The sequence below is a fragment of the Macaca thibetana genome, chromosome 16, assembly GCF_024542745.1.
Source record: "Macaca thibetana thibetana isolate TM-01 chromosome 16, ASM2454274v1, whole genome shotgun sequence".
NCBI lineage: Eukaryota > Metazoa > Chordata > Mammalia > Primates > Cercopithecidae > Macaca > Macaca thibetana.
In genome coordinates this window covers 36,510,740-36,527,531 of record NC_065593.1, presented here as the reverse complement: position 1 = coordinate 36,527,531, position 16,792 = coordinate 36,510,740, and the positions used below count along the sequence as shown (strand labels likewise).

Below are 16,792 nucleotides of genomic sequence, written 5' to 3'. Positions count from 1 at the left end.
GTCTTGAACTTCTGACCTCACGATCCACCCACCTTTGCCTCCCAAAGTGCTGGGATTACAGGCGTGAGCTACTGCGCCTGGCCTGAAATTGTATCTTTGATGCATCCTAGAATTCTTATCAGTCAAATACTGTGATTGACACATACAATCCTCCCTTTCCTCCACCCCACCTTTCATATTGGTAAAAGATCCCAAAAAGGTGCCAGGTTAGCAGGGAGGTAGGGTAGAAAATAAGTAAATAAGAGAATCCAACAAAATTCATTTTAGAAATGAAAATACTCTGTACAGCAGGTTCTTGTAAAAGCTAGGCAGATTCCCAAGAAAACTTGGTATATTGGACAGTCTCATATTTGTTGCTGAACCCTTGCCTCAATCTTGGCTCTCCCATCACTAAAGCTTGTCAGGCTGGAGTTAATTAATTCCGTACATCTGCAGAACACCAGTCTTCCTCAGAGACAGGAATGATAGCCTTGCCCATTCCCAATAGGAAGAATATGTGAATTAGGTAGCATGAATAAAAATGTTTTGATCTAGGCACGGTGGCTCACACCTGTAATCCCAGCATTTTGGGAGGCCGAGGCGGGCGGATCACGAGGTCAGGAGTTCAAGACCAGTCCGACCAACATGGTGAAACCCCATCTCTGCTAAAAATACAAAAATTAGCTGGGTGTGATGGCGCACACCTGTAATCCCAGCTACTCAGGAGGCTGAGGCAGGAGAATCGCTTGAACCTGGGAGGCAGAGGTTGCAGCGAGCCAAGATTACACCACTGCACTCCAGCCTGGATGATGGAGTGAGACTGTCTCAAAAAATTTTAAAAAATAAATAAATGTTTTGAAAAAAAAGTACAAAGTGCTGTATAAATGCAGTAACCAAATTTGGGGAGAAACTGCACATGACCTCCCATCCTCAAAAATAAAAAATCTTTCAGACGTTTTTTCAAAACACATATGAGCGCATAGGTTCATATCACACTCCTGACACCAAAAAAGGTATAAAAAACCCTGGTACACATTATATACTTTGATATGTAAGCTATTTTTCTCAATAAAAGAAATAAGGCAATGGAGAAAGGTGAAAATGTACTTTACCCTGAACTGCGTTTTTTACCTCTAGAGCTAAGTTTTCTTGAGCAGTCGAGGAGTAAAAATATTCATCGTCTGGAGTTAAAAATTCATCTGTTATGTCCTCAGAAGACTCTGGTGAACAAGTTGATTGCATGGACTGATGCTATTAATAATGTAGGAAATCACTTTTAAGTTGCTGTTCATTGTAACCAAATTGCTTTATAGTTGGATGCAGTGTTAACAACGGGGTTACCTAACACTACCCAGCAGTCAGTGTGACACTCTGAGCTGACTCTCCCTACCTCTTTGTGCATGTGCCTCTGCCTTCCCTTCCTGGTGGGGAAAAGCAGCTGTGAACTGCCTGGAGTAGCATGAAGGAATGCTAATCCTGAGCCTCAGCAGCATCATCTGCAGAATGGGTGGAGATGAAGTGACCGTCCTATTCTAATATTCTAAATAAGGAGAAAGGCCCTAGTCAACTCAAGTTGAGTACTGAATTTAAACACCCTGATCCCTCATAGGCAGAGACATAGCCCGTGTGTTGGCATCATCTTACAGATGAAGAGGCTGCGGCTACTCAGAACCTGTGAGTCCCTCGCGTATTGTAGGTTAAAGGCAAATGAAGAAGCATTTTAAAAACAGCAATGTACTCTCAATAATAAAAATAAAATAGTAAAAAGCAGCAAATTTATATTTGTTTATTTATTTTTCCGAGACGGAGTCTCGCTCTATCACTCAGGCTGGAGTGCAGAGGCATGATCTCGGCTCACTGCAACCTCCACCTCCCAGGTTCAAGTGATTCTCCTGCTTCAGCCTCCTGGGTAGCTGGGACTACAGGTGTGTGCCACCATGCCCGGCTAATTTTTGTATTTTTAGTAGAGACGGGTTTCACTATGTTGGCGAAGCTGGTCTTGAACTCCTGACTTTGTGATCTGCCTGCCTCAGCCTCCCAAAGTGCTGGGATTACAGGCGTGAGCCACCATGCCCAGCCTGCAAATTTCTGTGTCTTTTTGAGACAGAGTCTTCCTCTGTCAACCAGGCTGGAGTGCAGTGGCATGATCTCGGCTCACTGCAGCCTCCGCCTCTGGGGTTCCAGTGATTCTCCTGCCTCAGCCTCCCAAGTAGCTGGGATTACAGGTGTATGCCAGCACGCCTGGCTACTTTCTGTATTTTTAGTAGAGATGGGGTTTCACCATGTTGGCATGGCTGGTCTCAAACTCCTGATCTCAAATGATCCTCCCACCTCGGCCTCCCAAAGTGCTGGGATTATAGGGGTGAGCCACTGCGACCTCCCTGCAAATTTATTTCTATAGCATCTCTGTTCCATCCCTTTTTTCCTGCTTATTTTGCAATATTCAGGACCTGATTACCATATGGCCAAACAAACGGCTCACTTCAGTCTTTTTTTTTTTTTTTGAGACAGGGTCTCATTTGGTCACCCAGGCTGGAGTACAGTGGCGCAATGACAGCTCGCTGCAGCCTCGAACTCCTAGGCTCAAGTGATCCTCCTGCCTCAGCCTCCTGAGTAGCTGAGACTACAGGAGCACACTATCATGCCTGGTTAATTTTTATTTTATTTTATTTAGACAGGGTCTCACTCTGTCCCCTAGGCTGGAGTGCAGTGGCGTGATGCAGCTCACTGCATGGCTCACTGCAGCCTCAACCTCCCCAAGCTCAGGTGATCCTCCCACTTCAGCCTCCCAAGTAGCTGGGACTACAGGCATGCACCATATCCAGCTAACCTTTCTATCTTTGGTAGAGATGGGGTCTCGCCATGTTGCCAAGGCTGGTCTCGCACTCCTGGACTCAAGCAATCTGCCCACCTTGGCCTCCCAAAGTGCTGGGATTATAGGAGTGAGCCACTGTGCTCAGCTGATTTTTACATTTTTTGTAGGCAGGGTCATATTATGGTGCCCAGCCTGGTCTTGACCTCCCGGCTTTAAGCGATCCTCCTGCTTCAGCCTCCCAGTGTGCTGGAATTATAGGTGTGAGCCACTACACCCAACCTTCAGTGATCTCTTGGCAGAGATTTTGTGACTAATTTCTTCGGACACTGCTTTTTGCCACACGCTTCCCTTCCTGTGCACTTAACGGCTGCTCCTCTTTACCTCTCACCAAACTGAATTTGAGTCCTGGCCTCCTGCAGACATTCCCCACTTTTCTGCCTAGGCCTGCTTCTCCAGCTCAGCCAGTATGCTTAATATGACTGTTCTTCCAGCCCTCAAGTCAGAGAAAGAATAAGCTGATATTATGAATGGTTCGTATGCCATGATTAAATATAATAGGTCAAAAGACCTTACATTTTATCACTGTTGTATTCATATATTGTATCATTCTCAATTGCTGTCTATATTCTTTAAATGATTGCAATCCCACATCAATGACAATAAAAAACTTTTGGTTTCTTAGTCTGGCTGCGCTATGGCCTAGAGTGTGTCAAACCCCTGAAGCAAGGCTGTAACTGCAGTGGAAATGCAAATGGATCCTGCTGAGGTGCAGTTGTCAGGCACAAACACATCACTTCCACTGAGCTGGGAGCTGAGTCTGGCCCTCAGAGGATATTCCAGGTGAAGGTACTCTCATAGCAACCCTGCCCTTGCTTTTCCTACTCCTAACTGACCTCAGTCATCTGCTGGGGAAGGAGCTTTGCTCCAGTTTTGTTTACCCAACTATATCAGAAACTCACGTGCAAAAGCTGAATCTGACACTTTTCTGTACTCTCCCAATCTCCAGGATACACAATTCACTGAGTTGAACTGACTTTTTAAAAAGTATCAGACAGGAGGAAAGATTATTTTATTCATGTCAGTGACATGAAGGCACATGATCCAGCCAAAAATAACTACTATAGATATTATTTTGGTGTCATAACACATAACAACTCAGATCTATCTTATTAGATCCTTGGGTTCGACTTGGCTTTCCAGGCAGTATTACTTACACTGTAAGATTTCTCAACAGCCACCAATGCGTCAGAACTTGCTTGAAAGGCTTCACTATACTCTGGTTGTTCCTTTTGTCTGGGAGATGGGTGCCTGATATCTAATGATTGTAACACAGTCAGGGCCAAAGTTATTCAGTGATATTCAGACAACATGGAAGAGCATAAAGGTGGCATGAGAGAAGAGATGTATACATATTCTGCCAAGAGTGGCCATGTCCCATACCTTACATTCAGTCCAGAGAGTAGAGACTGTTAGTTTAGCCTGACCTCAAAATGCAGCCCTGGATCATCTGCCCACCCATTTGCGAGTGACGCTTGACAAGAAAGAGATTATAAATACAAACAATACCCAAGTCAATAGATTTTCTGCCTAAGACAAATGACAATTTTAGATGTATCTTTCTTTCTTTTTTTTTTTTTTTTTTTGAGACAGAGTCTCGCTCTGTCACCCAGGTTGGAGTGCAGTGGCGCGATCTCCACTCACTGCAAGCTCAGGCTCTCGGGTTCACGCCATTCTCCTGCCTCAGCATCCCATATAGCTGCGACTACAGGCACCCGCCACCGTGCCCGGCTAATTTTTGTATTTTTAGTAGAGACGGGGTTTCACCGTGTTAGCCAGGATGGTCTCGATCTCCTGACCTCGTGATCTGCCCGTGTCAGCCTCCCAAAGTGCTGGGATTACAGGTGTGAGCCACCGCACCCGGCCAGATGTATCTTTCTTTAACTTATAAACAACTGTGAAACAATATCCCATGCCCTGATTGTAAGCAAATTATCAACTGAAAATATATGGCCTTCATTTTTTTTAACCTGTAAATCTATAAACCGATGACAATCAATGTCATGTGTCTCTAGGTTCCTCCAGCATAGACTCTCTGGAGGGAAAATTTAATGCCAGCTTAGAATACATTCTAAATAAATTCTGGGAGAATTTATTTCCAGCTTAGAATACAATGCAGAGACATGGGCAGTAGGCAGTGGTGGCCCACCTCTATCCCCAGGTAAAGAAGGCTCAATTCCTTGCCAAAACCAGGGTCAGTACGTGATTATTTTACTTCCTTTGGACAAAGGGGCCTGTTTCAGTAATATAAAAACTGATCAGTATCTGAATCTGTTTGCCTGTGGGAAATGCAATGAGATATATGGCTATACTGCCTTCCCCTGGAATTCAAGAAAAGTAGGAAAGTAGAGAGGACCAAACCAAAAAAATATGCTGGAAGGTTTACTTTTTTGAGAGCTGATAACTTTTTTTATTTTTATTTTGAGACAGGGTCTCACTGTCACCCAAGCTGGAGTGCAGTGGCGTGATCACAGCTCACTGCAACCTCCACCTCTTAGGTCCAAGTGATCTTCCCACCTCAGCCTCCTGGGTACCTGGAACTACAGGCGTGTGCCACCATGCCCAGCTTTTTTTTTTCTTTTTTTTTTTTTTTTTTGGTAGATACCAGGTTTCATCATGTTGGCCAGGCTGGTCCCAAATTCTTGGGCTCAAGCGATCTGCTCGCCTCACCTCCCAAAGTGCTGGAATTACAGGCTGAGCCACCTCGCCAGACTGATACTTGATTGAGTTCACCTATCCTGATTCCCGCAAGTGAACTTACTGGTGAAGCTGGGCTGTCTGTCATGCTGATCACTGTCACAGTCATTGTTGCCCGTGTTGTCAAACTTGGCATTTCCTCTGGGCTCATCATTTTCCCTATGATACTCAATAACTCGCTGCCAATCCGTGTTTTCAGGGCTCCCAATGGGTGGCTGCAGCAGGGCATCGGGCTCATTTTCAGCCTCACTTTCTAAAGTCAAACTACTCTGAGGATGCCAAGGAGGTACGGTGAGCTGTCCAGTAGCTGCTTTCTCTGCCATTTCTTTCACCTCCACTGGGCACAAGAGAAAATAGCATTTAAAACATCACTGTAAATACTGGAAACACAGGCTTTCATCTAAAAGAAATACACAATACTATTATAACTCATACTGTAACAATAATTGCCTTTTTACAGTTGTATCATCCTTAGCTTGCCCTGTTTGGCTTGAATGGGAGGTGAGGGGAGAACTGATGACAGAGAGAAGGGAATTTCAGTTAGTCATCCCAAACAACAACCCTTGTTGCTGACTTCCAGGGTGAAAGATAGCAAAAAACTTACAGATAGACCCTCTTCCTGTGAAATTTTAACAGGAAAAATGACATCTAAAGTTCCCAGTGTGTAATAATAGAAAGGATTATATTTGAGTTTGTCTAGTCTTTCCAGACTACACTGAGCTCATATTTTTGGAGTGCATACATACATGCATGTTTTCATTTCAAAAGTTGTGGAACACTTCTGCTAATGTCACTTACGACTAGTATTAAAAATAGACATTATATCCTTTAAGCCTATAAGAGAAAACTGATACAAAGGATAATGCCCACAGGATATGAGAGTGACACTGCATACTCTCCACTTCAATAATGCTATACAGTAAATATCTATGTAGCAGTTCCTCAAATAATGTCATTTTATTCAATATTGTTTCATTGTAACTCTGATGAGAAAAAAAAAAAATTCCCAGCTGAGGCCAGTGTCTGTGTGGCACCTGAGTATTCTCCCCATATCTGCATGGGTTTTTTCCAGGTAGTCCAGTTTCCTCCCACATCCCAAAGATGTGCACGTTAGGTGAACTAGTGTGTCAAAATGGCCCCGGTCTGTGTGAGTGGGAGTGTGTGAGTAGTCTGCAATGGAATGGTGTCTGTCTAGGGCTGGTTCCCTCCTTGTACCCTGAGCTGCCAGGATAGGTTCTAGCCACCTGTGACCCTGAACTAGAATAAATGGGTAATTACTTATCTTACCTGTTTTTATTAATCTCTCTTAAATGTGTACATAGCTCACATTTATTTCAATGTTTAATATTAGAAGTGTTCTGGTCTTTATTTGGAAGTATGGTGATGTATTTGTGACCAGAAATATGCTGTAGGAACTTAACTCTTGTTTATATCAATTAGCCCATGGTAAAATTGGTTTTGTTATACATCGTTTTGCTTAAAGTCATAGTTTGCTTAAAGTCATTGTTGTTTCCTATTAACAGTATTAATAGGACTTATTGTATTGTGTACTGTTTTATTACATTTCTTATACAATATACATTTATATAATAAGAATATTTCCGATAAAGTCTAGAAATTAAAAAAAAAAAGCATTTCCCTTCTGAAGTCTATAGTCAGAAGGGCCCTGCTTTTAAAATGAAATATAATAAAAGAAAAAAAATTCAGAAGGACATTGCTATGGTTCTAAATGTGCAACATAGGTTGTATACTTAGAAATATCAACCACATTAGAAATATACTTTAAATTTCATTTTGTCTAACAAAACCCATGACTTTATACTCACTTTTCCATTTTAAGTGTACCTCTCCATCATCTTTATTTCTGGACTCTGCATTACAGATTTCAGAAGAAACAGGATCCACACTCATCCTGAATTGCATGGGTTTTTTGGAGGTAGGGGGAGCAGGGTGGACACAAACACATCAGTTTGCTCAAGTTCCTGACAGAACTGAAAGCCCACTAGCCCATCCAGAGGACCTGTTTCCTACTCTCCGAGCCATTCCTAGAGTTGCACTGACCCCTTTGCACCAGCAGAGGGTGCCAGAACCCGCCCCCATCCCTGCCCCACCACCAGTTTCCAGCCTGCAAGGATCCTTACCTGGTAGAATCCCAGTGAGAGTTGGGTGATGCAGAAGGTCCCTGCCAGTGGCTTGACAGAGTGAAGAGTGCACTATCAAACTGTGTGGCTTTGGCTTGGGCAGTGGACTCTCTAGGTTTTCCTCGGCTAAGAAATGAAAGGACTGAGCTATAAGATCTCTAAGAGTATTTTTAGTTTCTAAGTTTAGATTTTGTGATTATAAAAGTGCTCTTGGGAGATTTTCAGAGGTAGAAGAAACCCACAGTTGAAGCGCAGTTTCACAAGACAATCCCTGGGCTGTTGCAGAGCCTCCCCTGCAAATGCCACAAATCACAGATGATGGTTCAGGTGAGGGTTCTGCTCCTGCCCTTCCATCAGAATTCTCTGGTAACAGGCCCACCTTCATATCTGTGACAACACAATTAACATCTGTAGTTGTTGAGACAGAGTCTCAGTCTGTTGCCCAGGAGTGCAGTGGTGTGACCTCGGCTCACTGCAACCTCCGCCTCCTGGGTTCAAGCGATTCTCATGCCTCAGCTTCCCAAGTAGCTGGAATTACACGTGCACACCACCATGCCTGACTAATTTTTGCATTTTTAGTAGAAAATCATGTTGCCCAGGCTGGTCTTGAACTCCTTATCTTGAGTGATCCACCCACCCCGGCCTCCCAAAGTGCTAGGATTACAGGTGTGAGCCACCATGCCCGGCTGATTTGTTAAAAACAGTCTTAAGGCATCAGAGATCCTGAAGAACATTCAGAAACCTTCAATCTAGTCCTACTGAATTCTAGAACCTGACCTACCACTAGGTTACTATCTGACTTTGGCAAACATCAATCTGTCTAGGCCAAGGCTTCCTCATTTGCAACATAAGGGAGTCTTTTTTTCCTCTAAATATCCCATAACTAGCCAGGCATGGTGGCTCAGGTCTGTAGTCTCAGCCATTTGGGAGGCTGAGGCAGGAGGATTACTTGAGCCCAGGAGGTCAAGGCCAGCTTGTGAAACATAGTGAAACCCTGTCTCCAGAAAAAAAATAAAGTTTATAAATACCTCATGAACATGTACATTTTATCATCTATTCAATTAACTTTTCAAAAATGCATGATCTGGCTGGGTGCGGTAGCTCAGGCCTGTAATCCCAGCACTTTGGGAGGCCAGGGTAGGCGGAGGCCAGGAGTTGAGGTGAGCCTGGCCAACATGGGGAAAACTCTATACTACAAAAACAAAAATTAGCTGGGCATGGTGGTGCATGCCTGTAATACCAACTACTCAGGTGGCTGAGGCATGAGAATTGCTTGAAATCGGGAGGCGGAGGTTGCAGTGAGCTGAGATCACACCACCATACTCCAGCCTAGGTAACAGAGCAAGACTCTATCTCCAAAGAAAAAAAAGTGTAGGCTGGGTGCAGTGGTTCACACCTGTAATCCCAGCACTTTGGAAGACCAAGACAGGTGAATCACGAGGTCAGGAGTTCAAGACTAGCCTGGCCAACATGGTGAAATCCCCGTCTCTATTAAAAATACAAAAATACAAAAAAACAAAAAAACAAAAAAAAACCCCCACAAAACAAAAACACGCTGGGTGTAGTGGTGAGTGCCTGTAATCCCAGCTACTCAGGAGGCTGAGGCAGGAGAATCTCTTGAACCCAGGAGGCAGAGGTTGCACTGAGCCAAGATCAGGCTACTGCACTCCAGCTTGGGTGACAGTGCAAGACTCATCTCAAAAAACAAAAAAAAGAAAAAAGAAAAAAGAGTGTGTGCTCTGTGGCACAGATATGAATTCCCTGTTATCCAGAATGTCCTATTCCCCAGCTGGACCAGAAAGCAGAGAGACTGCTGAATCAGAGAGGGCAGATCTGATCAGCTTCCTTTTTAAAAAATAAATTTTTTTCAGAGACAGGGTCTGACTCTGTCACCTAGGCCGGAATGCAGTGGCACAACCACAGATCACTACAGGCTCAACTTCCCGGGCTCCAGAGATCCTCCCACCTCAGCCTCCCAAGTAGCTGGGACCACAGGCACCTGCCACCACAGCCAGCTAATTTTTATATTTTTGGTAGGGATGAAGTCACACTAAGTTTGTTGCCCAGGGTGGTCTCAAACTCCCAGACTTCAAGCGACCCTCCCACATTGGCCCCATAAAGTGAACTGAGATTGGCCGGGCATGGTGGCTCATTCCTGTAATCCACCACTTTGGGAGGCCATGGCAGGCAAATCACAAGGTCAAGAGATTGAGACCATTCTGGCCAACGTGGTGAAATATCATCTCTACTAAAAATACAAAAATTAGCTGGGCATGGTGGTGCACGCCTGTAATCCCAGCTACTCAGGAGGCTGAGGCAGGAGAATCACTTGAACCCCGGAGGCGGAGGTTGCAGTGAGCCGAGTTTGCGCCACTGCACTCCAGCCTGGCGACATAGCAAGACTCTGTGTCAAAACAAAACAAAACAAAACATGAACTGAGATTGCGCCACTGCAAGGAAGCCTGGGCGACAGAGTGAGACCCTGTCTTAAAAAGGGGGGTAAAAAAAAGAATCCTTATCCTTAAAATCTTCAAAACCTTTGACCAAGTAATTCTGCTTCTGAGAATCTATCCTGAGGAAATAATCCAAAATGCAAAAACAAAGCATTATTTACAAGTAACTGTGTCCCTATTCATAATAGAATAAAGAATGAAGCAACCTAAAATTCAACCATAGGTGAAATCCAACTATTTTTGTTGTTGTTGTTTGAGACAGAGTCTCGTTCTGTCACCCAAACTGGAATGCAGTGGCATAATCATGGCACTGCAGCCTTGACATCCCCAGGATCAGGTGATCCTCCCACCTCAGCCTCCCAAGTAGGGGAGGGTATGGGTCTACAGCCGCTTACCACCATGCCTGGCTAATTTTTTGTAGAGATGGTGTTTTGCCATGTTTCCCAGGGTGGTCTCCAATTCCTGGGCTCAAGTGATCTGCCTGCCTTGGCCTCCCAAAGTGCTGGGATTCCAGGTGGGAGCCAACTTGCCCAGCCCATCAATTTCAAAATAAGTTTACAGGTTGTTGTTGTTGCTTTTTTTTAATAACATAGAGTAATGCTTACATTCTAATGTAAAGTGAAAAATCAGGATATAAAATTGCCTACACATATCATAATTGTCACTTTTTTTAAGCATACGAAAAGACTAGATGAACAGGTAGAAAAATGTCAAACTTTTCTTTGGTCTGTTTTTTGTACTTCTGAGGGAAGAGGGTGCCAAGCAGGGGAAGCCACAACAATTACGGGTTTTTCTTTGTCATCTAATGGCTATGTCATCCCATCTGCTTCTATAAGTGGTGTAAGTGCCAAACACTCTGATGCCAGCTAGGTAGTTCTTCATTATTCCCTTCATAAGAATAAAATACACTGATCTAAAATATCTGGCTGAATGCGGTGGCTCACGCCTGTAATACTTTGGGAGGCTGAGGTAGGCGGATCACCTGAGGTTGGGAGTTTGAGACCAGCCTGACCAACATGGAGAAACTCTGTCTCTACTAACAAATACAAAATTAGCCAGACATGTTGGTGCATGTCTGTAATCCCAGCCACTTGGGAGGCAGAGGCAGGAGAATCACTTGAACCTGGGAGGCGAAGGTTGCAGTGAGCCGAGATCACGCCATTGCACTCCAGCCTGGAGAACAAGAGTGAAACTCCACTACAAAAATATAAAAAATAAATAAATAAAATCTCTGGACATTTTCCTTCATTCTCCCTTATGTACATATTTGCCAACATGAAACAGCAAACTCGTCATTAGTCTCAATCACCACTAGGGGGAGGAATAAAAAGTTTTTTTTTTTTTTTTCCAGAACTGACTTCAAAGTTGTGGATGAGTGCTACCATTTATCCATAGGAAAAAAAACCCTAAAACTGATATATTAGTCTGCCTTGAAAAACATGTACTGGCTGGGCGTGGTGGCTCACACCTACGATCCCACCAGTACTTTGGGAGGCCAAGGTGGGTGGATCACCTGAGGTCAGGAGTTCAAGACGAGCCAGGCCAACATGATGAAACCCCACCTCTACTAATAATACAAAAAATTAGCTGGGCGTGGCGGTGGGCACCTGTAATCTCAGCTACTTGGGAGGCTGAGACAGTAGAATCACTTGAACCTGGGAGGCGGAGGTTGCAGTGAACCAAGATCACGTCACTGCACTCTAGCCTGGGCAACAAGAGTGAAACTTCGTCTCAAAAAAAAAAAGAAAGAAAGAAAACAAACATTTATTGCCCCTTTAGTAATTCCCTTACTTATAATACCTAACTAAATTTAAACCAAAAAAAAATTTTAATAAATTTTTTTTAAATTAAAAAAAAATTCCCACACACCAAATAAATTTGTTTTACTTAAGTTCGTTCTTTATTTATTTATTTATCTATTTTTTGAGTCAGAGTCTCGCTCTGTTGCTGAGGCTGGAGTGCAGTGGTGCCATCTCAGCTCACTGCAACTTCTGCCTCCCGGGTTCAAGCGATTCTTTTTTTTTTTTTTTTTTTGAGATAGAGTCTTGTTCTGTCACCCAGGCTGGAGTGCAGTAGCGCGATCTCCACTCACTGCAAGCTCTCCGCCTCCTGGGTTCACGCCATTCACCTGCCTCAGCCTCCCGAGTGGCTGGGACTACAGGCACCTGCCACCACGCCCGGCTAATTTTTTCTATTTTTAGTAGAGACGGGGTTTCACCATGTTAGTCAGGATGGTCTTGATCTCCTGACCTTGTGATCCACCTACCTCGGCCTCCCAAAGTGCTGGAATTACAGGCATGAGCCACTGCGCCTGGCTGTTCAAGCGATTATTGAGCCTCCATCCCCCAAGTAGGATTACAGGTGCCCGCCACCACACCCAGCTAATGTTTGTATTAGTAGAGACGGGGTTTCACCATGTTGGCCAGGCTGCTCTCGAACTCCTGACCTCAAGTGATCTGCCCACCTTGGCCTCCCAAAGTGCTAGGATTACAGGCATGATCCACCACACTCGGCCTGTTTTAATTAAGTTCTTTAAAACTCAGCGTGTGTGTGTGTGTATGTATGAATATATGTATGTATACATATGCATAAATATGTGTATATACATATATTTGCATGAATAGATACATATATGTGTGCATGAATATATATACATATATGAATATATTATATACACATATGTGTATGAATATATATACAAACATACACACACTCTTCTTCCAGTAATTTGTGCTAAAGTCAATTCATTTCATTCATCTGGCTGGAAATCACACACCCCAGGGTGATAGTGACATTGTTCAACTCTCCCTCTGGAGCCAGTGACACTTTAAACAACCTTGGTTTCCAATAAGTTTGGTTTCTGGAGCACTGGTAAATGGAATAACTGGTGTTTGTTTTTATAAGAAAAACTATCTGGGCAGTTGTGGAAAGGCAAGATACTTTGCTTCTAACAACTGATGAGTTCTGTCTGATTAACCTGTCAGTCACTTGGGCTTTGATGTCTCCTCAACTTCCTATGATGCTGCTCTTTTTCATCACTCACAGTCCCCTTTTGTCACTAGACATATGAAGATCACCGAGTGGCCTCAGAGACACGCAGAAGTCTAAAGGCATAGTGACATTAAGAACAACAAAATGTTGACCCACCTACTGGTATTTTGGATCCTGCTTCTTTCCAAACTGTCCTTGACTCCTTGAGTGCCCTGAAATTGTTCATCTGTGTTCTGTTTTCCAGGGTCACAAAGAGTCAGCAGCTTAAAAAGCAATAAACATGTTTCAGTACTTTGATGAGAGAATTCCCATTCTCTTCACTCTCACACTATTTTCAAAGCTATTCCTGCTAAATATATAGAAATAACCAGACCTACCAGGATTTCCCTTTACATGTTTCCTATCTGCTAACCCATCTCTTATCTGGAGGTCTTTTTTTTTGTTTTGTTTCTTGTTTTGTTTTTATTTTGAGACAGAGTCTGGCTCTCTCACCAGGCTGGAATGCAGTGGCGAGATCCTGGCTCACAGCAACCTCTGCCTCTTGGCTTCAAGAGATTCTCCTGCCTCAGCCTCCTGAGTAGCTGGCACTATAGGCGTGCACCACCACACCCAGCTAATTTTTGTATTTTTAGTAGAGACAGGGTTTCACCATGTTGGCCAGGATGGTCTCGATCTCTTGACTTTGTGATCCACCCGCCTCAGCCTCCCAAAGTGCTGGGATTACAGGTGTGAGCCACTGTGCCCAGCTTATCTGAGGTCTTTACCCAAAAATGTTGGTCTCCAGGAACCTACCCCAGACAGGGTACAAGTGGAGAGTAAGCAGACAAGATAGAAATTTTTAAAATATCCACTCTCCCCGTCCTATATGAATATGAAGACAGCAGATCTTTGTGGCAGGAGTCATGGCCCTTGGGTTCCAGTCTAAGTGTTATTCAGACTAACCTAAGAGAATCTTTTTCTTTTTTCTTTCTTTCTTTTTTTTTGAGACAGGGCCTCACTGTGTTGCCCAGACTGGAGTGTGGTAGCATGGTCTCGACTCACCGCAACCTCTGCTTCCCAGGCTCAAGAGATGCTTGTGACTCAGCCTCCTGAGTAGCTGGGATTACAGATGTGTGTCACTACCACTGGGCTAATTTTTGTATTTCTAGTAGAGACGGGGTTTCACCATGTTGGCCAGGCTGGTCATGAACCCCTGACCTCAAATGATCCACCCTCCTCGATCTCCCAAGGTGCTGGGATTACAGGTGTGAGACACTGCGCCCTAACACTAAGAGAACCTTGCACTTCAATTTCCTCATCCATAAAATAAGAACGATAATACCTACCACTGGGGATGCTATGAAAATAAAATAGATTACAACAAAGGTTACAATACTTAGGAAATAGCAAAAGTAAAACAAGTGAAAGTCTATGCTCTATGCTCTTTATTCAAGAGACTATTGGCTCTACTTATCCCAAGTTTAACATAATTCTAACAAACTTAGTTAATTATATTTCCTAGCCTACAGCAAATTAAAGCAACAAATGTGGAGTTTGGAGATGGGAGCAAGATGTGTAAAAGTGAGAAGGAGGCACAAAAATTTACTACATGCTCCCTGAAGTATAAGATCCAGAGGCCTTTGTATGGGCAAACACTCCTTAGCAGAAGCTTAAGATAGCACTGTATCATGATGCTTCACCATAACAGGTGTTCAGAAAAATACCACTGTCACCAAGGTTAGAATATGTTTAGAATATAATCAAAATAGATATTTAGAATATCATGAAGTCTGTAATGTTTTCATTCAATATAATTAAAATTTTAAGAACTAAGAAATTAAAGAAATAAACTTCAATTGTCTGAAAAATTCATTTAGATAGAGATGGCTTTTTCTCTAATGCTAAAAAAGGATGGTGACTTTTTAAGGAAAAAATAAATATGGTATCATTGTTTTATATCCTATGTACTAATAGATGGTTTCCAGCAGTGGCCACCATCAATTCCCTCCCTTCTGTCCACCTTGACACACCTCCTATAAGGAGCTGGAGTCTATTTTCCCACCCAATGAATCTGGGCTGGCCTCGTGACTTTCTTTGATCAACAGAAAGCAGCGAAAAGTGATACAATCCTAGGGTCAGGACTAACTTTTAAGAGGTCTGGTAGTTTTACCTTTCACTTGCAAAGTCAGCTGCTATGCTGTAGAGAAGCTTGGGTGAGACTATTTATTGAATGATGACAAGTCAAGTGCAAAGAGAGGCCACCTGGAGGAGCTCAAGGTACAAGACATGTAAGTAGAGGCTTCTTGGACCTTCTTGCCCAGTCCAACCTCCAGCTGACTGCAAACAAGTGAGTGATGCTAGCCAGTGGCCATGTGGAACAGAAGATTCACTCAGGGGAACCCTGTCAAATTCCTGACCCACAGAATTGCGAGAAATAATAAACTATTGTTATTTTAAGCCATTAGGTTTTGGGCTTTGTTGTTGTTGTTATGCAGCAATAGATAATAAAACATAATACATAAAAAAGTTATTTCAGGCCGGGTATGGTAGCTCACACCTGTAATCCCAACACTTTGGGAGGCCAAGGTGGGCCGATCACGAGATCAGGAGTAAATACAAAAATTAGCCGGGCATGGTGGCGGGCACCTGTAGTCCCAGCTACTCGGGGGGCTAAGGCAGAAGAATCACTTGAACCCGGGAGGCGGAGGTTGCAGTAAGCTGAGATGGTGCCACTGCACTCCAGCCTGGGTGACAGAATAAGATTCTATCTTTAAAAAAAAAAAAAAAAAAAAGTGATTTCTAATAGTTTTCTAGCAAACTCTAATTTTCTATGGAAACAGAAATATTAGGATATAAGTAAAATTTTTGTGCCTTTTTTGTTTTTAAGGCAGGGTCTCACTCTGTTGCCCATGCTAGAGTACCGTCACATGATTTCAGCTCACTGTAATCTCAACTTCCTGAGCTCAGGTGATCCTCCCACCTCAGCCTCCCGAGTAGTGGGGACTACAGACACACGCCACCATGCCTAGCTAATTTTGATATCTTTTATAGAGACAGGGTTTCGCTGTGTTGCCCAGGCTGGTCTCGAACTCCTGGGCTCAAGCGATTAACCCGTCTTGGCCTCCCGAAGTGCTGGGATTACAGGCGTAAACCACTGCACCTGGCTGTGTCTTCTCTTTATATAAAAACAAATGACAGCTGGACATGGTGGCTCTTGCCTGTAATCCCAACACTTTGGGAGGCCAAGGCAGGTGGACTGCTTGAGCTCAAGAGTTTGAGAGCAGTCTGGGCAACATAATGAAACCCCATCTCTATGGGGGAAAAAAAAAAAAAAAAAAGATAAAGAAATAAATACTGGCTGGGCGTGCTGAGACCCCATCTCTACAATTCACAAAATTAGCTGGGTATACTGGTACAGCCTGTAGTCCCAGCTACTCAGGGGTCTGTGGCAGGAGGATCGCTTGAGTCCAGAAGATTGAGGCTGCTGTGAGCCATGATAGTGCCACTTCACTCCAGCAAAAATAAATGCCAATGCTTTTCCAAATGTTCTAAGTGAGGACTGAAGCCTCACTAAGATTCAGCATTGTACAATGAAAGAACAACAGACCAGGAATCAGGAGACCTGCCCCTAACCAACTTGGCCCTTGGTTGTAGCACAACAAGTTGAGGGGTGCCAGGGA

The 16,792-nt window shown here is 43.6% G+C and overlaps 1 protein-coding gene across 1 annotated transcript in view; it reads right to left on the bottom strand.

The window, feature by feature from the left end:
- Positions 1–16,792, bottom strand: part of TEX14 (testis expressed 14, intercellular bridge forming factor) — a 144,234-nt gene that overhangs the window by 24,439 nt on the left and 103,003 nt on the right. The window contains exons 15-20 of the mRNA XM_050764814.1: positions 13,290–13,396; positions 7,690–7,815; positions 7,375–7,460; positions 5,613–5,885; positions 4,009–4,109; positions 1,111–1,230 (exon numbers count right to left, since the gene is read on the bottom strand). Of these exons, the coding sequence (XP_050620771.1) occupies positions 1,111–1,230; positions 4,009–4,109; positions 5,613–5,885; positions 7,375–7,460; positions 7,690–7,815; positions 13,290–13,396 (813 nt within the window). The remainder of the gene's footprint in view (positions 1–1,110; positions 1,231–4,008; positions 4,110–5,612; positions 5,886–7,374; positions 7,461–7,689; positions 7,816–13,289; positions 13,397–16,792) is intronic.